The sequence below is a fragment of the Dermacentor albipictus genome, chromosome 9 (genome assembly GCF_038994185.2).
Source record: "Dermacentor albipictus isolate Rhodes 1998 colony chromosome 9, USDA_Dalb.pri_finalv2, whole genome shotgun sequence".
Taxonomy (NCBI): Eukaryota; Metazoa; Arthropoda; class Arachnida; order Ixodida; family Ixodidae; genus Dermacentor; species Dermacentor albipictus.
In genome coordinates, this window is record NC_091829.1 from 92,135,339 (window position 1) to 92,162,993 (window position 27,655).

At 49.7% G+C, this 27,655-nt stretch overlaps 1 protein-coding gene across 1 annotated transcript in view; it reads right to left on the reverse strand.

Annotated features, from left to right (window-relative positions):
* LOC135919125 (uncharacterized) overlaps positions 1–20,557 on the reverse strand; it is a 51,178-nt gene extending 30,621 nt beyond the window's left edge. The window contains exon 1 of the mRNA XM_065452853.2: positions 19,999–20,557. Within this exon, the coding sequence (XP_065308925.1) occupies positions 19,999–20,109 (111 nt within the window). The 5' untranslated portion in view covers positions 20,110–20,557. The remainder of the gene's footprint in view (positions 1–19,998) is intronic.
* Positions 20,558–27,655: the final 7,098 nt, after the last annotated feature.

The window sequence follows — 27,655 nt, forward strand, 5'->3', positions numbered from 1 at the left end:
AATGAAGCACGCGCCGGTGCGAGCGCGTCAGCTCTTCGCCGGCCGCAGGCGCCAGGCCTAATCCGAACATTACAGTAAACCAAGTTCTAACTACAAGTAACGAAAGTTTTAACTACTTAGAGACCATAAATCAGTCTTTAACTTAGTCAAGCCACAGCAAGACAGCGATGAAGCCTTCGATGTTCAATAAAACATTCAAAGAAGCAAGCTCGTGTCTAACCATGCGTAATAGAGCTTTCGCTCGTATAACTAGGTTCAAGGCGCATTGAACCCCAGCCACTTTTTACTTTTTTAGCCATGAGAAAAAGACAAGCACGTACATCTAAAACAATTTCAGCTTGTTTCTCGGCGTCTTTATATAGGTGTAATGTTTTGCCAACACAATATTCAAAGAGCATTGTATGTGAGCTAAGCTTGTTCGCTTGTAACTAATGGCAAATGAACCGCTGATTAGTCCTTTCGCTGCCGCAAGAGCAGTATACATAGGCGTGTCGCTAATTTCAGTGAAAAAATGAGTAGGCACGCCAAAGTGACACCACGAGCCAGACGTGGGACAGTGCGCATCACATTAGGAAATCGGTGATGCAATTTGCTGCTACAGAACCACTCACGGTGTCTTCAAGTGACGTATGGCGTTTTTCACTGGTCGATTCGGAGCAGGATTTTTTGCTCCGCGGCAACGAATCCGAATTTCACTGGTCGATCCGGAGCGGGTTCGCGCGCTCCACTGGTCGTTTCGGATCAACTCGCTCCGCGCCGGATCGCTCTCACTTGCTCCGCCGCCGAGACGCGGACTCGGGCGGAAATAGAACGCGTCACATGGCGTCACTTCCGTCTTCAAGCGAAATCGGTACCCGGTCGGTACGCACAACATTGTGTTGGGCATATTTTGCGGAACCGGTTTGTGTCACATGCACGCAGACTTCCTGTGTGATCTCCCGCGGAGCGTTCGTGCGCTCCACTGGCAGACTCGGATTGGTGAAAGCCGAGCGCTCGCTCGAGGATTCAGGCGTCTGCTCCAGATCGACCAGTGAAAAACGCCAGTAGAGTCAAATTTTCCCTAGAGGCCTTGGCTCTTGGTTTATGCGTCACCTGCGTTCCCCCTCGTCTCAAGACGCTGTAATTAATTTCCTGCAAGCTAAAAAACAAACAAAACAATTTTATTGTTTTATTGGTTATCATTTATTGCGAATACCTCAAAGGTTTCACAAACAGGACATCCTATGAACCTATCAAGCGGAGCTTATCGAAACAATTAATGAAGGTACCACACTTCCACAAAAACTGTACACTATCCTATTATGGCTACCGAAGTATGTATGATTCTCAATCTTCAATACGCCAATCTTTATTTTGTAGCCTTTTAAAGCGGCAGCGCTCTTTCCCCACTTCCGCGGTCTTTGTGGTTGGATTGTCTAGCCTCAGAGCGGACCGAGTCAAGTCACAGCGAGTGCAGACGGCGAACGCTCGCTGTCTCGACACTTACGTTAGACTCGCAGGTGACAAGAGCAATGAAGTCGATATCATTGCCCTAAATTCACTGTCGTCATGCCAGCGTTGTATTGTTGCCTTCTTCGCAATTCTGTCAAAGTCGCGCCATGTCAGCACGCAGTCGTCGTCATTCAATCGTCGTTCCATTGCCGTCATTCCGTAGTCGTTATGCCGTCTTCATCATGCAGTTGTCGTGCATCGCGAAGGCTCGCAACACACGCAGCTGGACAATTCGACAGGTTTGCGACAGAGAGCTATTGCTTCACACATGGCATTCCCGGATTGTCGTTTTCGAGAACACTAAAGCACTCCCACAATACCAATCTTGTTTGGGTGGTCTAAAGGGGGCCCTCCGGCAACATGGGCGGGTAGTCCTTTCCCACCCCCGAACTCCACATCAGAGCACTAAAACGAGCGCTCTTCAGGTATTCCTGTTGAAACAGCCGAGAAACTTCGCCTGTTTACGCGGCCTACACTGTCAAAGGGGGACACCCTCTCCGTTCTCGCCGACGACGATTATCGTCCACGCATGGTACCTTCGCCACACTGTTTTACATCTAAAGGTGGGGGTGGTAGTCGCGTTACCGGAAGTTGCCCTCCGCTTTCGCTCCGACACTTGAAAAAAAGTTTACACCACCTTCGGGGTGTATATATATCTGCCACACAACGATAATCGTCATCTGCCTTGCTTGCGTTTCCTTTCTTGAAAACGCCGCGCCCTTTACTTTCCTGTCGGCAATGCTATGTCACGCTGATAACGCGCATGCGCTTCGCTAATGGGTAGTACCAGGCTCGCAGCGTTAAAGAAATGAAATGCGGACAAGGCATATGGTGTTTATTGTTGTGTGGCAAGATAGGACTCAAAGGGTGTAAACTTTTCTTAGAGTGTAGACGTGCGACGACAGTCTCATAGCACAGCAGTTCGCCCGCTGAAAGTGAAAAGGTTTCAAGCAGGGGACGGCTTTCAGGGTCCACATAATATATAAGTGCGCAAACTTGCATTCTACAAAAGCGTGGCGAACTCCAGAGACGGCTGCGCAATATTCGTAACTGGCCTTCTGCGTCTCGGCCAAGACGCAACGTTGGTGAAGGCAACCCGACGCAAACATCACCGTTCCGCGTCGGGTTGATGTAGGGAGACGTGTCGAGCCACTTCTACCGACCACTTCTGACACGATGTCGAATGTTGGGAGGCGGTACCGAAACCTCGTATCGAGGGGGGCCACAGTGCAACGCTCTGAGTTGGGACAGGCCCGTACACACTGGCGTCGCAACAAGTGACGTTTATTCGTGCGCCGGAATGCAGGTGGGAACGCAGGTGGCGCCGCCAGATACCGTTAGCAGTCGACAGAAGCAAGAGACGTTTAGAGTATTGGTGGAAAAAAGCAGGAAAGAGACTGATACGGCCGGATCCGTTACAGGCATGTAGCAGTACAAGGTAGATTGAAAAGTTTTGAGGAAGAGAAAGAAGAATAAAGAGATGTATATAAAAATGCTAGAAAGAAAAGCATGTACAGCATACCTGAGTAACTCAAGCAGGCTAGAGGGGTACGTGCCACCTCCCCGTTTCAAAAGGGACGCCAATAAATCGTCATCCTTATCAGAAACACAGGTAACGCCCACAACACCTCCGCTTATGCTGCACCTAAAGGCAGCCTGATGTCCGGTTGGCGCAAAATATATTTTACTCGGAACCAGACTGAGGGCATCCGGAATCGGACCGCTCGGATCTGGAGAATAATGGCGACGATCCGAATATGCTTATAGACAATCATCCGCTGATAAATTCAGGCCATGTGTGGTCCTCGAGAATATCATCCCTGAATACAACTTCTGGCACTTTCGCAGCCAATGGTCATAACGGGCGAGTCTCGAGACACGTTCGTCGTTCAAATCTCTGCGCGCTTCTTATCGTGGTGCACTCTTTTTGCTTTGTCGTCTTTCTAAAGCTTCGCTTAACACCGATTTTCACCGATCTTCCCATTTTTGTGCATTCTTCATTATTTCAATATTTCTGCAGCCACTTTCTTTCTCCATGCCGTGTAGTGGGTGTCCGCCATAACTGATGGCACGAGCAACGACAGCGAAGCAGTAACTGCGGCGGACAAGAGCGCAGGCCCCAGTGTTCCTACGGCGCGGACAGCCCTACCCTTCGACAGCTCGCGTCTGGCGGAAGGAACTCAGCCCGGAAAGCTCAGCAAAGAACCCGGTTTCATTACGTGAAGACTGCAGCAGGTTCCGCTAGCTCAGCCGCAAGTCCACAGAGCGGCCACAAAGAAATAATCGGGCACGTCCGCTAGAGGAAATTCCTCCAGCCAGGTAAAGTGTTGCAAGTAACAGAGAGCGTTAACACAGCTCTGACATATACTGTGAGCGTTGGACGTCATCAGCAGCGCTGGTGGCGGCATTCATTCAGGGCTTAAAGAAAGCATGCAAAATTCTTACAGCGATAAGGGATCGATAAACGCATCGGCGGCGATTTAATTATTACAGAACTTTACATGCTTATCCCCCCCCCCCCCCCCCATGCTGTATTTAACTGGATTCCGCTCTCTTATGTTGCCACCGAAGATGCTCCTTATACCAAATAGCAAGGGCGCTCGAAGGAACACGAAAGAGGGATCGTACTGCTACGTTAACAATATAAGCCTCTGCAAAAACAAAACGACTACGCGCAGCATGGTGATAACGTTGGTGTGCCATAACGAACACGTGATTGATAGAAGGCTTTCGAAGCTGCCACGAAGCTCCGCATCAGTTCGCCGTGACGTAGTTAATACAGAAAGTTTCTTTAACGGACTAGTTCGTTATCGGTAAAAGACTCGTTGCATGCATTATACGGGAAACAAATCGTTTCCAGAATTACTTCTGCGCGCAGACGGATTATGGGGCTAATCACGAAAATATATTTCTAAGCCCGTGACGTCACTGTGACATACCAGAGTTGATGTTGCGGCGCGAAATACAAGAAAGGGGAATTCTCGTGTAGTGAAGACAAATTGGGGTACAGTCGAGGCGTCGTTTGAAGGCTGCAGACAGTGGCAAGTACGAAAAAAGACAAGACGCACAAGCTGAAAGACACGGGACAGGGCACTATCACTTCAGCCGGCACTTAAGGGTTGTTGAGGGCGGACGAGAACATAATGCAAGAGCACGTTGTAAAACTGTAAGATTAAGAACATCGAAAAAGTGATTCACCCATATATGAACGGCAAACAAACAGGCCATAATAAACTAGTAAGTCATGCGTTAAGCGGAGACAGTTGGGCTACCATTGTGTCCTGTCTGTTCCTTCTGATCGTATTTTCTTTTTGGCGCTGTTTTCTAAAATTGGGAAATTATCGGCCTTTATTTTATCCAGCATTCATAAAAATTTTCCCTTGCCATATGAATACAAAAACGTTGAAGGCATACTTGGTGTAAATTGAATTATCGAGCAACTATTGTTGCTCGATAATGTTCGTTTAAGCCTCCTGTCTTTTTTTTTTTTTGGCAGATCCTGTCCAGGCCCAGCCTCGACACGTTAGCAGTCTCGCGCGAAACACCCCGAACTGACGCTGAAGCACTGACGCGTCGACAGCGTGGACGAGAGTTGCTGTACAATGACCACGAAGCGCAGCAGCAGGACCACCGATGGCACGCCCAAAGTGGCCCGTAAGTCAGCGTCAACCGTGCTCGTCTCCGAGATGGCCTCGCGGCTGGTCTCGGAGCTGGCCGGCCTGTTCCAGTGCTTGGCATGCGGCGAGTGCGTGAGGCCGCCCATCGTGCAGTGCTCCCAGGGACACCTGATCTGCGGGTCCTGTCGCGAGAAGGACAGCACCTGTCCCGAATGTCTCGCGCCGATCGGTGAGTGTTCGAAGTGGCGAATTATCGACATCTGCGAAACGCTGAGTTTCACCGAATATTCACACTGCAGCGAACACTAGTGTACGTGCCCGCCATTCAGCAATGAGATAGGGCTGCGCGTTTCAAAGAAGGGAGGAGCAGGTCTCACCCATTGTCTGCCGTTTATCTTCCCGTGAAGTTCCTACTTACTCGGCATTCCACATAGCGTAATGGGAAGCGGGTAATGTTTTCTTTTCTTGTTAGTGGCCGCGACCTATAGCTTTTGCGGTGCTTTGGAGAGTTGATGAGACGAAATAAAGATTCAGAAATAAAGGGGCGAGTAGTAGCTTGCCGCGTCAACCATTTTTTTTTTTTTGTCAGCAATAGGGGGAGGCAGTTGTAAACACAATTGTCGATGGTTGCTTCATTTTGTCAAAGGGGGATCGCTGGAGGATGTATTTAACAGCAGTGAGAACAAAAAAGAAATACGAAGCACCAGGGACGTCTGTCGACGCATTTGGCTTCTCTTTGGCTGCGTCGAAGCACACCGAAAACAATAAAGGAATGCGAGTGCCTAATCGTGGCACGCCGACAAAACAGAGCTTCCGAATTGCTACCCCGGTGCCTCGTACATCTTTTTTAAATAAAGAATTACCATTAAAAAAAACCAACAAAACCTCATTGAAAAGTTCGCAAAAGGGCGATGAACCGAGCTCATTGGTACAAAGCGTAAAAGAAACAGCGTGGGCAACTTGCGCATAATTTCCTACTTGCGTTTATCATAGAAAGGCGATCGCGGCAATGATGCAATGCGAAAGGATCCACAGAAAAAAAAATGCGCGGCGAATTAGGCGGAGCTTCGTGAAAGCGACTAGCATAAACAATAACATCATACTAACAAAAATAATAACAAAATAACAATAGCATTAACACGCAGGCGACACCCGTGTGCCGTCCATGGAGAAGGTCGCAGCGATTATCTTCACGCCGTGCCGACACTCGATACACGGATGCCGTGCGCAGCTGACCTTCTCCGACCAGCGGGAACACGAGAAGAACTGCGAGTTCAGGTGACTGGCTCTCCTTAATGGCGGTCGTGCACCAGTGTCAACCGAATGGTGAAGTCTAGGTTATTGATTTGATTGAGTCGCAGTTTCGAACAAATTGTTAAGGCTTTATCTACCGGGTCTATAAAGGTTCGAACCACCGTATTTTACCGACTTTAGAGACGGCTAACTGCTTAGAGGATTGCGGCGTCAATGATGGTCAAAATTCTTAGTTCGACTCCACGACGCAGGGGCCGGAATTCTTCGTCACTCGTCGGTCACCTTCACTAATGTACTCCGCGCAAGCAGTCTTGTTTTTTTTTTTAATGCACGTGCGCTTTAACCTTTGCAGACTTCAACCAGAAGCGATGACCAAAAATGATTAAAGTTGTAACAAGACACACGCAAAACTAACATGCAAGTGTTAGCTTTTTGTGACCAGCGGTTGTCGAGAATACTGACACGTTATCTTTCGCGACAGCGTCATGGATGGAGAAAAATAAAAGACCCGAGAATTGCATTTGGAATGACGCAAGATGACGCCCCGATCAGGCAGCAAGACGAACGGGACAGCACGATTTCACAAATTAGTTCGGTGCACCATCGAATTATACTTTGCCTTATAAGATGTGACCAGGGTTCCCCTCAACACGTGATTAGATTTTCTTGCTCAGGATAAATTCAGTGCGATTTAAGTTTACGCTTCCATTTATGGGTTAAGTAGACAGAAAACCGTTGTACAACTCAGACAAACTTGAGGAGATGGTCACTTTAGCCAGTCACAGTCTCCCCTGAATGAAACGCGAACAAGGAAGGACACAAAAGAAGCTGCAGATCTCTTATTGCCAGCGCGAGTGACCAAGACGGTGCGTTTCATTTCCAGGCTTTAATAGAGCCTTGGCTATATTAAAGCAGAGGCCCTCTACAGTTCCCGACCTGACCCCGCATGGAAATTCGTAAGGTGTTTTGCTCTGTTTCTTCGCCTAGCCTCTCAGTGGATAGATCACTTCGCTCTCGAACTCTCATGAGCTCTCGTACGAAAATTCATGACTCAGAATCCCGCCCAGAGACAATGCTTTAGCGCTTTCAAGCTTTTTTCTCAGTTGTACATTTCGATGACGTACCTGCTGACGGCTACCACCAGTAAAGGCCGCGTTCATGATTTTAGAAAGTTCGAAAGTTCATGATTTAGAAAGTAAAGCCCGCCGCGGTTGCTTAGTGTCTATAGTGTTGGGCTGCTAAGCACGAGGTCGCGGGATAGAATGCCCCCCACCACGGCGGCACATTTCGATCGGGGCCACATGCGGAAGCATCCGTTAACTTAGATTTAGGTGCAGATTAAAGAACCCCAGCTGGTCGAAATTATTCAGGAGTCTTGAAGTTCCTAAAATGGACTCGAGACTCGCTTACCTTCTGGAGGCCAAACACGCCCTTTCAGCCAGGTGAAAGACCCAAAAGCTTAATCGTAGACTAAGATCGAAAATCGCGCTTCTTAACAAGGAGATTCAAACCTATTCGGCCCAGCTCGCCCGGCAGCAATGGGATGAGGCGTGTACCGAAACGGACGGAGGTATACGAAGAGGTAGCAAATGGAGCTTATTGAAAAGTTCCCTCAACGATAAAAAGTCTAAGGACACCCTTAGCCTTGCAACGGATAGGCTCATAAAAAGGCAAATCGCAATCCGTCTCACCGACGGGGAATAAGTCAACAACTTAGCGCATACTTATCTCGACCTCGCCAAAGACGCGGATCGTCCGGCAGAGTGTGTAAACTACATGGGACTCTCGGCACCTGATCTAAACGAACCTTTCACCGTGTCAGAGATCACACACATTCTCTTCAATCTAAATGGCAGATCAGCACCGGTAACTTATGGAATCTCGAACAAACTCCTCAGGAGCCTAGACGATAGGGCAATCGAGATAGTCACGGTCGAAATCAATGAGGTGTGGAAAACTGGACAGATAACGATAGACTGGCGTACCGCAAAAGTGGTACTCATATCAGAACCCGGAATGCCCCCACATATAAATAGTCTGCGGCCTAATTCCCTGACATCATGCATCGCAAAAGTTGCGGAGCACGCGATACATAACACGATCACTGAACATATGGAAAACAAGGAAGTGTTTAGGCACAATCTAATCGGCTTTAGACAGGCGTTGTCCACACAGGAGGCTATGCTTTTGCTTAAGAAAGCAATCTTTGATAACCCTACCCGCGACGTGCGAGGGATCCCTGCACTGGACCTCTCCAAGGCCTTCGACAGGGTCACACATAAACACATCCTGACGGAGATGTCCTCTCTTAACCTGGGTCAGCGGTTTCATGATTGTACCAAATCTTTCCTAGCGGATCGCAAAGCATACCTCCGACTAGGCACGGTCTCGGGAGGGCCCTACGAACTAGGCACCTGCGGCACCTCGAAGGGTGCGGTCCTCTCCCCACTTTTATTCAATATAGCCATGCACAAACTCCCCAGTCGCCTCGCTGCAATCCCGAACGTGGGTCACGCCATTTATGCGAACGACATCACGTTCTGGGAGCCGGGCGGATGGCTATCCATGCTCGAACACTCGTTACAAAGCGCGTTGGAGGCTACCGAAGATTTTTTTTTTTCAAATACGGGCCTTGAACTGTCCCCCGCTAAATCAGAGGTACTGTTATACCGCCAGTCCAGACAAGGGGTCAGAAACCTTGCGCCTCTGGAAACTCTGCCGATGGAAATTCGAACTAAGAATGGGCATCCCATACCGAGGACGGACTCGGTCAAGATTCTAGGTCTCCTCATTGATGCCAAGGGCTGTAACTCGACGGTCCTCAACAGGCTCACGGGTCAGGCTAATAATGTTCAAAGACTTGCAGCCCGCGTCCCAAATCGAAGAGGCGGTCTCAAAGAGGACAATTTGCTCAGAGCTTATCAGGCATTCTTCCTGAGTCATGTTATCTACATCGCGCCGTACCTTAATTGAGGTAAAGCGGAAAAGGTCAAGACCGATTCTCTAATCAGAACCGGCCTCAAGCACGTGCTCGGCCTTCCGCAGTCCATAAGCACTGAGACGCTGCTGGAATGAGGACTACATAACACCATTGACGAACTAATAGAAGCTCACACAGTGGCTCAAATAATGAGACTTTCATCCACTAATCCAGGAATCAAGACTTTAGGCGAAATGGAAATCCAACCCAGACATGAATCGGAGACCAAAGTTAACTTGACCCGGGAAACCAGAACTCGCATCATGGTTGACCCCATCGTACGAAACATTCACCCAGTCCATAACGAGGTTAGAAGATTCGCGAGAGCAAAGCCCATCCTTAAAAAAGATCAATCAGCAGAAACTAGGTGCCCTCTTTGTCCATGCTGCCAGATATGACAGTGGGGATAAGTTCGCTGTCTCGGTGGTAGACACAGGGTGCAACCAGGTCAATGCTGCCTCTATTTATACGAAGTTTGCGCACGTGGCAGAGGAAGCGGCCATCGCTCTGGCTTTTCACAGCGCAAAAGTTCCCGCTATCGTCTTCTCGGACTCACGCACGGCGGTTAGATCCTTCTCGTCCGCCCTCATGTCGGAACAGGCGTACAGTAATGTCAACGAAGCACAAAGCAGCGAAGGAAGATATAACATCTCATGGTTCCCAGCCCATCTAGATAGCTCAGTTAAACCGCTTGGATGTAATCGTAACGAGCAGGCCTACCGGAGAGCGCGCGATTTCACGTACCGCGCTGTCGCGGGTAGCCAGGCTTGGAACGAGGTCAGCATCCACAAAGATCCATTATGCATTTTCCATGAAATTGTTTCCCATTATCGACTAGGCAGGAGGACATTTCCACCACCTCACCCCAAATTGAACAAACCTCAGGCTAGCACACTCAGACTTCTGCAAATCCATTCGTATTCCACTCCTCGGTTCCTTAACAGCATAGATCCTGACCACTCACAGTCGTGCCCGAAATGTGGTCATGACTCGTGCACTTCTGAACACATGCTCTAGCTGTGCCCAGCCTTCAACACCTCTCCACCTATCCCGAAAGAACAATGGGAGGAATCCCTCAAGAGCAGCAATCTCCACATTCAACTCCAGGCTGCCCAGAGGGCCCACGACATTGCGGCGGGACTTCATCTCCCGGTCCCATCGTGGGTGGAGCCACCGACTTTATCTTCGCGAGCTTTCAGCTTTGGCTCACCGAGATCTCAGTCCCTCAGGACTCAAATAATGTTCTTGTTATGTCATGTTCCCCACTACGGCATGCCTCGTAATCAGATAGTGATTTCGGCGCCTAAAAACCCATAATTTTTAAGTGTTCTCTCGCCATTTAAACAAGCACATTTTGCCTTCTGGCAGAAAATCTGCGCGAATACGTTTCTAGACAGAACATTAAAGCAAAAAAAAAAGCCAATTAGAAATATATGCTCGTAAATTAGATTGCCAGTTTACCACTGGGCGTATCTCCGGGCCCCATGAATCAAATTATCAGTACGTTTGGTTCCCTCGTGCCGCGAACGACGTCGCTCGCTCGGTTTGACAGCGCAGATGATCAAGCAAATCCTACAGGAGCTGAGGGAGGAAAAAAGACACCGCTGTAGCAGTGGCTGCTACGAATTTTGATGTGCCGGTCACTATTCCAGTTGTGTTGAGACTTTTTAGCGAAACCTTAATAGGGAGCGTTTGGACGTTTAATGGAAGCGCCCGCTATGCCCGAAAACGTGTCCCATTTTGAGCGTCGCCGGCGAGGCGCCATGCACCTCGGGTGCACCACTTCGCCAGTAGGTGCAGAGGTTCCCTGCACCGCGGTGATAACGTTGCCACCCTTGAGGCCCCCGGTGCTGCACTGACGCGCTTTTGCGCCCGAGAGATCGAGGGCTGTGGTGCAACAGACACCGGGAGGTGGTGCAAGTGCTGGAGTGAACCACGCGGGAATCGAATGAACCCCATGCTCGTTGTGACGATTTGCCGGCGCCTGTTGTTAATTAAAAGGACACTAAGGAGAAAAGTGACTTCAGCTGTGCAAGTATGTTATAGGCTCCTACCATAAAAGAAAGAAAGCCACTCTTACCGCGAGAAGGCGTTTGCTATGTCGGAAAATATGCAAAAACAACAAACAAGAACATTCCGGAAGAATTTATCTTGCGATGACTGTCGACGGTAATGCGATTATTGTTAAGAAATATAGTTGCCCATCGCATTGCTCGAGACGCTTTCGTTTAGAATGTGCAAGGGTATAATCCCGAATTTGCATTGCTTTGGGTATATGCGACACACACTGTCTCCGGGACGTGCCCAATTTGCTATCACGCTCGCTCGGCACTGTCGGTCACGACCACAACGCAGTGACGACGACGACGACGCAGTGGCGACGACGGAATGATGGGAAGAAGGAATGACGTCACTGGAACGAGGAAGGTAGCGTGAGAACAAATACGATGACCACACCCGAATGAGGAAGATGGCGTAACAACGATTGTATGGTGACGAAGCTATACGAAGCTGGCAGGACGACAACGGAACGACTGCAATGGCGTGACATAACGTCCCAAGGTAGCAGACAACCTGGGTCACTGGACTGCCATAACATGCGTGACGTAGATAGAATCAGAGTGCCTGGAGTACGTAAAGTAATGCTAATCGCATTAAAACTAGTGATGACGCCGCCTTGGGATTTGCGCAGCTGCATCCACCGTGATCCCTTGTAAATTGACACGCGTACTTGTCTTTATCGGGCGACCACGTTTGGCCGCCTAACAAATGTTATCGCGCAGCGCAGGACGCGCCTGCATGTAAAAGAAGTTTCTGGAATGTTATCGATGGTTCCCTCCACTGTCTTTCACCGCAACTTGTGTAATCTGATTGCATGTATGCGCCACGCGAATAGTGCAGAACTTTGTGGAAGGCACGCGGGTCCCATCGGTTAATCTGGAACATTCCACGACTGATCTATAAAAGCCGACGCGCTTGACCCACCGATCAGATTTTCGACGATCGCCGACTGTGTTCGCCGCTATCGTTGTGCTTTAAGTGTAGCCTGTTTTGTGGCCACAGGTTCGCGCAATAAAAGCTAGTTTTGTCTTTCACAGTACTGCTACTGTGTTCCTTCAACGTCACCACCACGTGACATCTGGTGGAGGTGCTTTTCGTTCATGTACCGGACGCCCCCGACAAGCCGAGATCCAAGCCCGGAGCGCAAAGACAACACCAACCTAGTCTCGGACCATCGAGCAAGCCGCCGTCTTCAACAACTGCCCCCGGAGCACGGACTTTTGCCTGAGACGACCTGGAAGATCGCCACAAAGTCCACCCCAATGGCAGCCCCAGCATCTCCCATCGTGCTGCAGCAGCCCAGGGAGCCCCCGACGTTCCGTGGTTCTACGTTCGAGGATCCGGAAAGCTGGCTTGAGACATACGAGAGGGTCGCTGCTTTTAACAACTGGAACAGCGACGACAAACTGCGGCATGTCTTCTTCGCATTGGAAGACGCTGCCAGGACGTGGTTCGAGAACCGAGAAGCCACCTTAACGACCTGGGAGCTGTTCCGAAGCGGCTTCTTGCAGACATTCGCAAGCGTCGTACGCCGAGAACGAGCCCAAGCACTATTAGAAACCCGGGTGGAACTACCAAATGAGACCACAGCGATTTTTACCGAAGAAATGAGCCGCCTGTTCCGCCACGCCGACCCGGAAATGTCCGAGGAGAAGAAAGTCCGCCTACTGATGCGTGGTGTAAAGGAGGAACTTTTCGCCTGAATGGTACGGAGCCCACCGCAGACTGTCGAAAGTTTCTTCGCGAAGCCACCAGCATCGAGAAGACACTGGAAATGCGGAACCGGCAATTCAACCGCCGCTCTAACTCGACAAACTACGCCGGAGTTCAATCACTGGCCTCCGACGACCTGCGCGAGGCTATCAGGGCAGTCGTACGAGAGGAGCTTCAGAAGATCTTCCCGTCTTCGCAGCCTCAAGTGGCCTCGATAGCTGACATCGTCAAAGATGAGGTTCAGCGGTCGCTTGGAGTTCCGGAGGTGCAGCCTCAATTACCGCAACCCCAGCCCGAAGCGATGACCTACGCCGCTGTCGTACGCCGTCAAGGTCCCCCTCCACGACCACGCCAGGGCCCTGCAACGCCGCAATTCCGTCGACCACTGCCGCCACCGCCAGCACGCCCACCCGTCGCCCAGCGGAGCTACCTGAGAAAGACAGACATTTGGCGAGCCCCCGACCACCGCCCGCTCTGCTGTCATTGCGGAGAAGCCGGGCACATCTACCGCCGATGCCCATACCGGGATATGGGACTCCGAGGGTTCGCCGTTAACGCGCCGCGACCACAAATTGGCGAACGACCTCGCGATATCGCCGACTATCTCGCCGCCACTCAGTGGAACCCTCGACGACCATCCCGTTCGCCGTCACCAGGCCGCTACCTGTCACCGCAGCGCCGACCATACACCGGCCCAGCCCAGGGCCGCTCTGCGAGCCCATATCCAGAAAACTAAAAGCAGCAACCGATGGAGGTGCGGTTGCTGTTTGTCGAACTGACGAAGATCCTCCGCCGCCGACGAAGACGGCGAAGAAACCATCTCGACGACATAATAACGACACGCCGCCGTCCCGACGAAGTCAGGAAGCGAAGACTACACCGACGAACGACGACTTGACGACGCAACATTCCAGCTTTAGTTCAACACGACGCAGCCGTGATCCGACGCCAAGACGCAACTGCAACGCCAGACAAAGAACCACCGACCTCGACGTGCTTCTCGACGGCCACGCAGTTACCGCCTTAGTGGACACAGGGGCTGATTACTCCGTAATGAGTGGACATATCGCCGCCCATTTGAAGAAAGTTAAAACTGCATGGGAAGGCCCTCAAATTCGAACCGCTGGAGGACACCTCATTACACCGACTGGAATCTGCACGGCAAGAGTTACCGTTCATGACCGGACTTACCCTGCCACCTTCGTTATCCTCCAACAGTGTTCACGAGACGTCATTCTCGGCATGGACTTCCTGAACCAACACGGCGCCATCATCGACCTGAAGTCGAAGTCAATAACGCTGTCGGAAGATCAAGTGATACCGCCGGAGAGCCCTCGTAGTCGCCACGCCTTGAGGGTGCTCGAAGATCAAGTGAGCATCCCGCCTCGCTCCAGCATTGTCATTTCGGTCGGCACCGAAACACCCGTTGACGTAGAAGGCGTCATCGAAGGCGACCAACGTCTACTGCTCGACCGTGAAATTTGCGCCGCAAGAGGGATCGCTCGACTGCACGGAGGGAACACGAAAGTGTTGCTGACAAACTTCAGCCAGGAGTTCAAGCACATCAACAAGGGCACGACGATCGCATACATCGAGGAAATTCTGGAAAACAGCAATGCGTTTGTCCTCTCGGATTCCGCCGCATCTACCCCGACGACCATGGTTGCCGAACCAGACTACGACATTAATCCAAGTCTCCCCGTGATTAAGAAGCAATAGCTCAGAAGTCTGCTTCGACGATACAAAGACTGCTTTTCGACGTCATCGAGGATTCGACATACCCCAGTCGCAAAGCATCGCATAATAACCGAAGAGTGCGCTCGACCACTCCGCCAGAGCCCTTACAGAGTTTCGACGCGAGAACGCGAAGCTATAAGACACCAAGTCGACGAAATGCTGCGCGACGACATCATCCAGCCGTCGAAAAGCCCGTGGGCCTCTCCAGTAGTTTTAGTTAAGAAAAAGGACGGAACCCTACGTTTCTGCGTCGATTATCGTCGATTGAACAAAATCACGAAGAAAGACATATACCCCCTCCCACGGATAGACGACGCATTGGATCGGCTCTGCAATGCTAAATACTTCTCATCGATGGACCTCAAGTCTGGCTACTGGCAAATAGAAGTCGACGAAAGGGATCGCGAAAAGACCGCATTCATCACGCCAGACGGCCTCTACGAGTTCAAGGTTATGCCATTCGGACTGTGCTCGGCGCCTGCAACGTTCCAGCGCGTCATGGACACGGTTTTAGCAGGATTGTAGTGACAGACCTGTCTCGTTTACTTGGATGACGTCGTCGTCTTCGCCGGAAATTTCAACGATCACCTCAAGCGGCTTGTGACAGTACTAGAAGCCATCAAGTCGTCAGGGCTTACTTTGAAGCCGGAAAAATGCCGCTTCGCTTACGATGAGCTTCTGTTCCTAGGCCACGTAATCAGCAAATCTGGTGTCCGTCCAGACCCGCAAAAGACAGCTGCAATCGCAAAGTTCCCGCAACCCATCAACAAGAAGGCAGTGCGTAGATTCCTTGGCATGTGTGCCTACTACAGGCGCTTTGTCAAGAACTTTTCACGCATCGCCGAGCCGTTGACACGTCTAACTAAATGTGATGTTGAGTTCAAGTGGGAAACGCCGCAGGCCGACGCATTTGAAGAACTCAAACGATGCATGCAGTCGCCGCCGGTACTTGCGCACTTCGACGAGTGCGCCGATACAGAAATCCATACTGACGCCAGTAGCCTAGGCCTCGGTGCCGTTCTAGTCCTGAGGAGAAACGGAGTCGAACAGGTGATAGCTTACGCTAGCCGGTCGCTGTCAAAAGCGGAAGGCAACTATTCTACGACCGAAAAGGAATGCCTCGCCATCGTTTGGGCTACAGCTAAATTCCGCCCTTATCTTTATGGCAGGCCATTCAAAGTCGTCAGTGACCATCACGCGTTGTGTTGGCTAGCTAACTTAAAGGACCCTTCAGGACGACTAGCGCGGTGCAGCCTCAGACTACAAGAATACGACATCACTGTCACCTACAAGTCCGGACGAAAACACTCCGATGCCGATTGCCTATCACGCGCCCCCATTGACCCGCCGCCGCAAGACGACGAGAATGACGACGCCTTCCTTGGAATGATAAGCGCGGAAGACTTCGCTGCACAGCAACGGGCAGACGCGGAGCTAAAAGGCCTCGTCGAATATTTGGAAGGGCACACCGACGTTGTCCCCAGGGCATTTAAGCGCGGATTATCTTCCTTCACGCTTCAAAACAATCTACTCGTGAAGAAAAACTTTTCACCAGTCCGCGCCAACTACTTTCTTGTTGTCCCGTCAGGACTTCGTCCAGAAGTATTGCACGCCCTACATGACGATCCGACCGCTGGACACCTAGGATTTTCCCGGACACTATCGAGGATACAAGAAAAGTATTATTGGCCGCGCCTGACCGCCGACGTCGCCCGTTATGTCAGAACATGCCGAGACTGTCAGCGACGCAAGACACCGCCGACAAGGCCAGCCGAATTACTACAGCCAATCGAGCCTCCTTGCCGACCATTCCAGCAGATCGGGATGGACTTGCTGGGACCCTTTCCGACGTCAACAACCGGAAATAAGTGGATCGTCGTGGCGACGGACTACCTCACCCGCTTCGCTGAAACTAAAGCACTGCCGAAAGGTAGCGCAGCCGAAGTGGCGAAATTCTTTGTCGAAAACATCCTGCTGCGACATGGCGCCCCAGAAGTCCTCATCACCGACAGAGGAACGGCCTTTACAGCGGAGCTCACTCAAGCCATTCTGAACTACAGTCAGACATGGCACAGGAGGACAACGGCCTACCAACCGCAGACGAATGGTCTTACGAAGCGGCTGAATAAGACCCTCGCCGACATGCTAGCGATGTACGTCGACGTCGAACACAAGACGTGGGATGCCGTCCTGCCGTACGTAACATTCGCTTACAACACGGCGGTGCAAGAAACAACACAGATCACGCCGTTCAAGTTGGTTTACGGCAGGAACCCGACGACGACGCTCGACGCCATGTTGCCGCACGTCACTGACGAAGAGAATCTTGACGTCGCTACCTATCTCCAGCGCGCCGAAGAAGCCCGACAACTCGCCCGTCTACGGATCAAAAACCAGCAGCGTAGCGACAGCCGACACTCCAACCTCCGACGACGCTTCGTCGAGTACCAGCCCGGTGACCATGTTTGGGTATGGACCCCGATACGCCGACGAGGACTGAGTGAGAAACTACAGCGACGCTATTTCGGATCCTACAAGGTCATCCGACGTATTGGCGCACTGGACTATGAGGTCGTGCCAGACGGCATTTCGCATTCACAGCGGCGCCGCGCACGACCTGAAGTGGTCCACGTGGTGCGTCTTAAACCGTTTTACGGACGCTAACGAACTTGCCTTATTTTGTTGTTTTCTTTAGTACTTTCGTTTGTATGCAGCATCGGGTCGATGCTTTTTAAGAGGGGGGTATTGACACGCGTACTTATCTTTATCGGGCGACCACGTTTGGCCGCCTAACAAATGTTATCGCGCAGCGCAGGACGCGCCTGCATGTAAAAGAAGTTTCTGGAATGTTATCGATGGATCCCTCCACTGTCTTTCACCGCAACTTGTGTAATCTGATTGCATATATGCGCGACGCGAATAGTGCAGAACTTTGTGGAAGGCACGCGGGTCCCATCGTTTAATCTGGAACATTCCACGACTGCTCTATAAAAGCCGACGCGCTTGACCCGCCGATCAGATTTTCGACGATCGCCGACTGTGTTCGCCGCTATCGTTGTGCTTTAAGTGTAGCCTGTTTTGTGGGCACAGGTTCGCCCAATAAAAGCTAGTTTTGTCTTTCACAGTACTGCTACTGTGTTCCTTCAACGTCACCACCACGTGACAGTATTAACGCCACCCGGTCGAGCGTATAGTTGAATTTTAGCGGTAAAAACGGACTGCACTGTATTCTAATATATCCAAAGACCGAACTAAAGAAGTTTCGCGAACTCCTGCTGAACTCTAGCAACCAAAATGCGTAGGAAAAAAAAATGTCTCGTGCTGACGTAGCGGTCCTCGCGTTTTGCCGCAAAATTAAAAAAAGAAAACTAAAATTTTGATTATTTTCTCTTCTAATAAGCAGCCTGTGACCATGAACTCAACAATATATAGTGGAGTTCAAGAGTACTTTAACAACCTGACCTATTCTAAACTAATCTTAGCAGTTTGTATACGATATGCTGCGTTCCAACAGAGACTGCAGTGTCGTGGTTAAACCTAACCTTCTCGACCAGCGGCGCCACTCATGTCGCCAAATGTCGTTGCCCATACTTCGTTCACCAGGCCGTTTTCCTGCGCCCTGCCATGGACGAAGTGCACATGGAACGGGCCACTCTGCACCATAGATTCCCACATACGCCAGGCGCACAACGCACCCTTACTCTGCGGTAAGCCCACATAAGCGCGCGTTCCTGCGATGACGGTCTGAGCAAAACGGGCGATTCGAAACGATATGATAGTTTTCCTACACCGAGGAAGCTTCACAGGAACGGCGGACATCAGGATCGACGAGAAAATCGCCACTCTAACATTAACTGTCTTAGTCAATTTCAAAACTATTTAGTTGTAGGTAAAGGAATTATTCTTACATTACCATTTAGCCGTCTCCGTTTGCAGTTTCCGTGGGCGGGCAGTGGAAAACAGACGGGAAACCACGGAATATACGGCACGAGAACAAACATTCAACTGACGCTAATGTTAAAAAAAAGAATGGAAAAAAGGGAGGAAAATCAAACAGATTTTCTCGGACGGAGTCTGTCGGGTGTAAAATTGCGCACAGGAAGCACAGACTCCGTCAAACTTTTTGTTTTTGTGCGTGTACCTGACAACGGCATATTTACGTAGTGTTGTCAAATAAACTTTGACTTTTGATATTGAAGTACAAGGTGACAATGGCTATCGCTTTGCGTATTATTTCACAGTGACTAGAGAATAACACATGGTCAAATACTAGGCAATGGTCGCCGACCGCAAGTGATACGTAAGCGCTCAACAAATATAGGCCATACAGTCCTTGTGTCCACCGCTGTGGATAGCGGCTTTCAACGCCTTCAATGTTAAACCAGGAAGGGTTAGCTAAAATAATCCGGTACCACATACGGCTAGATGCAGGCGACATCATATGCCAAGCGAGTTATAGTTTCGCTATCACTGCTTTTCGAGAAAATTTACACTTTGCATGGTACCGTCCCCGACGACGAATAATCAATGGGTTGTGCATTTCAAGTTCCACCAGAAGACACGCCAATCTATATGATGAAAAGGGAAGACTAGAAACCGCCCCGCGACATTAAACCTGTATCTATACATGTATCGAGGAAAACAAAAGAAGCGTTCATCTGAGCTAACTGGCGAATTGGCCTCTCTATCTCCATATACGAAAGTGCTGAGGCCAGCATGCGTCTGTGCATTTTAATCGGGCAAGTACTTTTTTTTTCAGAATTGTAACTGACCGGTTGACAAAAACAACCGACTTAAAAGGCGTTGTCTCTCTAGGGTTTTGTTGGGCCTAAGGAGGATGTAGCGGGCTTTGTTATAAAACCAGGCCACCTTAATTTCGTCGCGTTCCGGCGTTTTTTTTTTTTAATCTTCTTTTGCAGGCGAGACAGTGGTGTTTACCATCGACGACGCGGACGGCGCCTGGTTCGGAAAGCGACTGCGCCTGCAGTCCTGCTTGGGACGAAGCTTCCTGCTCGTCTTCTGGCGGGAGCACGAGGACGCGAGCACGGGCTGCTGCCTGGTGGTCCAGCTCATCGGCGACCCCCGCGAGGCGGACAGGTTCACCTACCGGGTGGACGTGACGCGCGAAGGCGCCCGGTCGCTCACCTGGAAGGACAGGCCTCGCTCGCTCCACGAGAGCGTCGAGTCGGCCCTGGCCAGCAGGGACTGCCTCTTCTTCGACGCCCGCCAGTTCGTGGAGGGCGGCAAGCTGAACATCGAGTGCACCGTCTGCTCCTGCGAGGCGACGTGATCGCAAAAGAAAAAGAAAAATTCGCATTATTATTGCGCCACGCTATAAGGAAAGTGCACTAGTATGAAAGGAAGACTGTATGCAGCGATACTCGTGTCAAGCATGGCCTCGAAGACTGGCAGCTCGGTCTAGGAGGCCACGTTTAATGTTCGAAGTTGAGGGTACGATGATTTATGTTCGGAATGCTGCAGGAAAATGTGCCGCGGCCGTCGTTAGGTTTCGATGAAATTCACATGTAATGCATGAATTTTCCTACGACTTGGCAAGGGCTTGTTAAAAAAAAGCAAGTTGGATTTTTTTTATTCTTTAGGTATTCTTTTGGGGATTTTCAGTCTCCCAAATTTTGCTTACGAGTGGCGGCTTGCTTTGCATTCGTAACTGATATGTTTAATTATATAGTTTGCAGTCGGTGAATAAATCGCAACATTTTATTCTTTACACTCAAGTGTCTGGTACTTCCTTCTTTCAGTGTTGCGCGATTGTGACCTCGGCAGGCAATGCCACCATTTCGAATTCTCGGACGAGTGGCTCTGCAGTTATCACAGCAAAACTTGTTTTGACGGTTATGCTATATTGGAAAAATGCGTTTGCTTTGTAGTCTGCGACCGTGAAGACACTTTATTATAAATTTATATTTCGCACTTTCATTAGCTCTAAATTTTTATTATGCTGGCGTATTATTGAATAAACGTGCGCTGGCTAGTTTGTGACTCTCTTCATCAAAGCACCGGGAAATCCTCAATATGCGATTAGCCCGCGGCCTCCTACACGCTGAAGCAACGTGTCCCATCTGCTGCAATGTGCCCCACATCCGACATTTATACATGCATTCGTAATTGCTTTTAAGCAAGGACCAACCAACAAACCACAAGGATTTTTTTTTTGTTTCATCCATTTTACGAAGGCCTTCCGTAAAACAAGCGTTCCCAAGGAGCTGGAGCCGCGAGTAACGCTGTTACGCGGGACCCGGCGACACTGGCGTGTAGCGTGGTTTCCCCTCTCCCAGTTCCCGCCCCGGCGAGCAGTCGGCGACGCTCAGTCTTGGCTTGGAAGCCGCTAGAGCTGGAGCTCCTACTGGCTTCTCCCGCCAAGTGTGAATTACGCTCTGTGATTCGCTTTTCGCGTGAAAAAAACACTGCGCCGGTGGGCCTTCATTCCCAACTGTGTAGAGTCTACGGAGAAAAGTGTATGAGCGTACAACACGTGCGCAAATTGCGCAGAGAATTCAAAGACAGACGTGCGGACGTCCATGACGAACAGCGTTCTGGATGACCATCGGTTCCGGACGAAACGATTGCGAAAGTGGAAGAAACCATGATGAAATATCGAAGGGTGACGGTTCGGGAGCTCTGCGAAGTGATTCCTGATGTCAGCAAGGCCTGCACTGAAAAAAATTTGACCGACCATTTAGTGTGTGCCAAAGTCTGTGCAACGTGGGTACCGAGAATGCTTACGGAAGACCACAAACGGCAATGTGTTGAAGCGACCCGCGAATTTCTTCAGGCCTACGAAACCGATGGCGAGGAATTCTTGGACTATATTGCCACTGGGGACGAGACCTGGGTTCACTACACGACACCGGAAACAAAACAACAATCCCATTAGTGGAAACACCCAGAGTCGCCGAAGCCGCGGAAGTTTAACCAAACACTGTCTGCCGGCAAAGGGATGGCGACCGTCTTTTGGGACAGGAAGGGGTTATTTTTGCGCGAATTCATGCCTGCCGGTACGACAATCAATGCGGACCGCTACTGTGACACGTTGCAGAACCTTCGCCGCGCGATACAAAACAAGAGGAGAGTCATGCTCACGAAGGGAGTGCGTTTCCATCAGGACAACGCTCGTTCGCACATCGCCCGTGTAACAAACTATCTCATCAACAATGTATGAATCCCCACGGGCGCAGTGTTTTCTGCACACGAAAAACGAATCACAGAGCGTAATTCGTACCTGACGGGAGAAGGGAGTGGAAGCTCCATCTGTAGCGGCTTCCAATTCAAGGCTTAGCGTCGCAGACAGCTCGCCGGGGCGGGGACTGGGAGAGGGGAAACCACGCTACACGCCGATGTCGTCGGATCCCGCGTAACAGCGTTCCTCGCGACTGCAGCTTGGATGGGATACTGTCTCACACCCGCCCTACAGCCCAGAGATAGCCCCAGGTGACTACCTGTGAGACTGGTTTAGACGATCGCCTCTAGAAGCTGTGAGACGTGCAGTCAGTGCGAAATGTGTTTGCGCAATAACGTTCTGTGGCAAGACTACTTTTTGTATGGACAAGATTACTCTTACGTGTATTGCGTCTACAATCCGCATATTGGACAACGTGTATATAGTATCTCATTGTACCATAACATAATCACCCGCCACCTACCTTTCCCTGTATTTCCCGCTTTCCCTTTCCCCAGTGAGGAGTTGCAGGCTAGAGACACGCTCTCCAGGCCGACCTCTCCTCCTTTCTCTTCATTAAAATCTACTCCTCCTCCTCCTCCAAGTGACTACCATCCGTTTCCTGAATTGAAAAGACGCCTGGGTGGGACGCATTGCAGAACCGGAGAGGAACTGAAAGAAGAGGTTTTTAAGCTACTTTCACGGCGCAGAGGGGGAGTTCTACGATTCACCCATAAAGAAGACGGTACACCGCATGGAAAAATGCGTTGATCTCAACAACAATTGCGTCGAAAAATAGGGGAAAGTAAGCTTTCCAAAAATGTATTATTCAATGCCATAAACACGTTTTTACTGTGAAAAATCATTGGGAACCTTATTTTATGGACAACCCTTGTAGTTTACAGAGATTCCTCTGTCGCCAAAAATTATCCGCATTGCACTATACCCCCTGTAAAGCATGCACCTCCGTAGATTACACATGTAGAGGCGAAGCTGTCATACGGCACACATTTGGGAATATGTTCGCGTGAGGGCTCGCGCGAGGCAATGGTGTCGTGAAGGCAACTTCGCTGGTACCCGCACCAAACGAGAACCAGTCGCAGAGTAGGTAAAATTAACGGTACAGCCTTAACTAGCGCTGACATTGTCGAAAAAAACAGCGTTGCACCATAGACAGCATAATCTTCGGAATCGGCCAAGCTTGCCTCCTGGCCAAAAAGAAAAAGCCAACCAGGTGTCGAGGCTAAATGAGAGAAGGTCATTGTAATTGCGCGTGAAATGCAATGCGAATAACATACGAAATGAACGAATAATGAGTATAAAAAGAGACAGAAAGGTACAGAATAGAAATAATCATTTGGACTACGATGTACGAAGACCTTGTGCTCTTTAGCGTCGCCACATGGTTGACCCTCCCATCTTTTTTTTTCTTATTTTAATAACGCTGCACATGCGTTCCAGCATATAGTTACTGACATATCTTGATTGCGGCCTCAGGATATGTAAGTGCACCAAAATTATACGTACGCCGAGAAATGTAACAGTCGTAATTGACAAACAGCAGTACCTACACACCCAAACAGTGCACAAAGGATGACTGATAAGCAAAGGATGAAGGATGAATACCACGGTACAGAATGCGCAAGGACGGAAATGCCGCATGACGAAAGGGGCGAACAAGTTCGAGGCTGAAGGTCGGGGCCGGTCGGGGCATACACCGATATGGCACGTTTTTCACAGCAAGCCTCTGCGGCTGTGTGCCGTATCAGGTTTTGCCGCAACCTACCATCATTCGAACTTGGTCGCAAACTTCGTCACGGGACATATCCGCGTCACGTAGCAGCTGGGCTGGATCATTCGGAGTAAGTGTCAAAATTCGATTATGAATATCTCGAATGGGGTACAATTTTAGAGATTTGAAAGAACAGGGATATATGTAAATGTTCGCCATTAAATACCTGCCTCCAAGGCTCTAATAACAAGTTAATAAACACATTCTTGTTGACTGTTCGTTCGAAAGTTGCATTAATAGTGGTAAAGTACGTGCGTCTTGCCTAGGAACTCCTTCACAGAAATGCCCCTTCCGATGCGCTCATGGGCTTATAAAGAAAGTCTGTAGTCGAAATAACGCCCAGTATTAGCATACGTGAATGTAATGGAACCCTACGAGGGCATGGCCAAGCTAAACTGGCCTGCTTGAACACGGCACTCCGTACCACGACGCGCTACCTCGCCTGGTGTCAATAACGCGCACTGCACACGTGCACGCGTCCTATATTACTCGGCGGCGTGGTCATCCGCCTACAGCCCCTCCACGGGTGTGTACGACGCTCCAGTCAGAAAGCGACAGCGCGATTCAGAAAACAAATGCCAACGCTCACACCAGCGAGGCATGCGTACTACGTGGCTCTCTACATCGGACGAGCTCAAGCGGCGAAAAGCCATAGGCGGCGGCATAGGGGCCGGCAGTCCGGGACAGTCCGGCTACGCACTCGCAGAGGCACGTTACATGAGCTTACTACGTAAAAAATTACATGGAACTCGCGCACTGCGAGCACCCGAGTTCCATGTGTGCTTAGCAAAAGTATTACTCGCATATTAGCACTATATTTGATAGTCGTTATAACAAATCAGTTTTGTACTTAGATCATCTATCAGATGCGATTGACAGAATTGTGATATCGTTTCTCGTCCGAAGTTGTGAACTTGACAGTTCCCTTTTCTGGGCATTTGCGATTTTCAACAATTTTTGTCAAAAAAATTGACAGCAGAAGTAGAAAATTTGCCACGAACAGTCTCACTTTCTTTTACATGAAACAAACCTCATCAAATTTCATGCAGTGGTTGCAGAGAAGAAGAAACAACAAACAATATTTATGGTAATATAGGGCCCACAACTGTCTCCAAAACGCTTACATACCCCTTTCAACGATAGCCTGAGTCATTTCACGCGCCATCGTTGTTCCGACGCCTCCCATGTTCAATGGAATAAGATTCCTCTTATAGCTTCAATGATGTTTTGATTATACGCATCAATTTGTTGTGTAATATTCTGAAAGAACAGATGAAAATTTCTTTCGTGGAACAGTCAATGATGTCAATTTATTGACGCTATCAATATAGATAGTACGACTGGAACCAGCGCAGGCTAAGCAAGGGGAGGCGGACCAATCGGAGACGCCGGCATACCACTGTCCTCACATGCGCCTTTCGTGTGAGACGCAGCTACCTCCTCCTCTGGTGACCCACTTTCGCTCCACTGGCCCAACCCCATTCATATCCTCTCCTCTTCAGGGCGCGTCTGGTCTTTAGGAACCCGGCGGATTAATAAAAACGTGTCGCGGTAGGCAATGCCATTCGCTATGTAAACGAAACAAAAGGGACACCCGGTGAACAAGGAGAGCGTTTGATTTTTCCTGGTAAAGAAAATGTTGCGGGTCCCCAACCGCGTTTGCTTCGTGGGTTGCGTAAGTTCTACATACGGAGATCGGAATGAAATCACAACGGAATATATTTGCGTTATAGCATACCTGGCGCGTTATAAGGTAAAGCTATTTCAATCTGTTTCTATTACATTTGTTTCGGTAGCCCTCCGCGGTTGGTCAAACATTTATGGCGCTAAACGCACTTCATCTGTCTCTCACCCATTTCAAGAAGACCTGTACATACTGATTTTGTAGGATTAGCCTAAACAAAGGAAGAAAAAAAAACACTTATTTCCGATTCTACGCCTTTGTCACCATTAGCTGTCCGAGATTGGTGCAAATGTTTCCGCGCCACATCTAGTTCGCCTGCCTGTCGGGCGACATCACAAAACCGCGGAAAATCACACGTCAGAGTGACGTGTACGCTTTAAAGAAGCATTGTTATGCCTAACAAAACTGAAATTGTTTTTGGAATAGCCTGAGGAGTGCCCCGTTCCGACAGGAATAGAAGAGTCTTGCCCACTTATCACTCCGGTTCTATACACCTAGCGTACTTATTCGAATGTAGACAAATATAGGTCGACCCCTATATATTGAACTCGGCGAAACAAAAGTATATCATTCCAACATGGGTCGACACACATAGAAAAAAAACTTGGAACAAGACGCACCTTCATTTATCATTTATCCAAAAACTTAGTGGCCGAGCGGCTACTAAGTTTTTTTCAATACCTGATGCCGTAAGCTGCATGCTCATCAGAACTGCCATACAAGTCGTCCACGTCAGGTGGCTCACCGCTGTCCTCAACCCCCCTAGGTCGCACTCAGTGCCCTAGAGTGCGTTACATTTGCAGCTTTCACTAAAGCCAGTCTGAATCATCTCCAGACTTGCCTTCCGGCGGATACCGCGGAGAAACCTGGTTAGCTTGGTAATTTTGCTAGCTTTTTTCACGAATATACGAGTAGGTCGAGATTCTTTGGTCAGGAATATAGGTCGATGGCTCCTTCAGGGTTACATAAAAAAAAGAAAAAGTCCACTTATGTTCCAGTAAATATGGTACTCTGAGCTGCCAGCGAGAATTTATTTCTTTGCGCACAAAGAAAAGTTTGTGTGGCAATATAACCGTTGCTGAGTGCTTTCGGCGTGTATACGATATCACTGTGCCAAATCTTCACTGAGCATCCGTTTTGGCGGCTCTTTGAACACCAGTTGCACGCCGGCGCAACTGCGGACGAGCCACCACAAGCTAAGCAAAGGGAAGCGGACCAATCGCAGACGCCGGCACCATTCGCCACACCCTGTCAACTACTTTCACTACGCTAGCTCGGCCCCAACGAGATCCTCTCCTCTCCTGCACGCTCCTTATCTCCAGTTTGCCCATAATATAAAGAAAACCAGTCACGGTAGGCAATACTATTCGCTTTCAAACCAAACAAGTCACCTCCTACAAAGGAGGAGAGTGTTTGATTGAACTGTTGAAACAACCATGCGAGTCATCGCGCGTGCTTGCGTCGGCAGTTACGTGAGTATATGACGTCAGGATATTGGAATAAAGTCAGAGTGGAATCATTTTACGTTATAGCGACCCTGTTCCGCATACTCTACAGAAAATCTTCTTTGCAATGTCCCAAGTAGAGCCTTTGTGCTTTCATTGAAGCACAGGCAGAGCCAGGTGAACCCTTCCACGTCCCGTATTGCGTCTCGCTAAGTGCACAGGAGAGAAGTTTGTAAGACTTCTAAGACCCAAGCTGAGGTGTTCGCAGAGCCTGCAACAACGTATACCGTCTGCGTGGCGGAACCCTTTAGCCGCGGATGGCTTGTGAGTGCGATGCCCCGAACACAAGAGTGTCAGCGCGTGATCTGCCGCACATCTCCTTGCAGTGTCCAAAACCTGGTGAGAGAGCCGAGATATTGGCCGAATATTAGACGCGTGTTCGTTGCACACTTGCGATGTTTCTGATAATTAGCCAAGCTTGTGTGTTACACAAAATTTCATCTTAATTTGGCATCTGATCTTTAGATGTACTTTAGCGATATCATCAGGTTTGAAGGATAAGCGTCAGCTTGGAGCTCGCAGTACAGTGCAGTAATACTGAGAACCGCCAGTAAATGCGCCACCACCCTGCGCACCTGCTGCTCTACAAAGCTCTTACATAGTCAATAGCAATATTGAGCTTCGCAGCCTTATGCCGCTTCTGG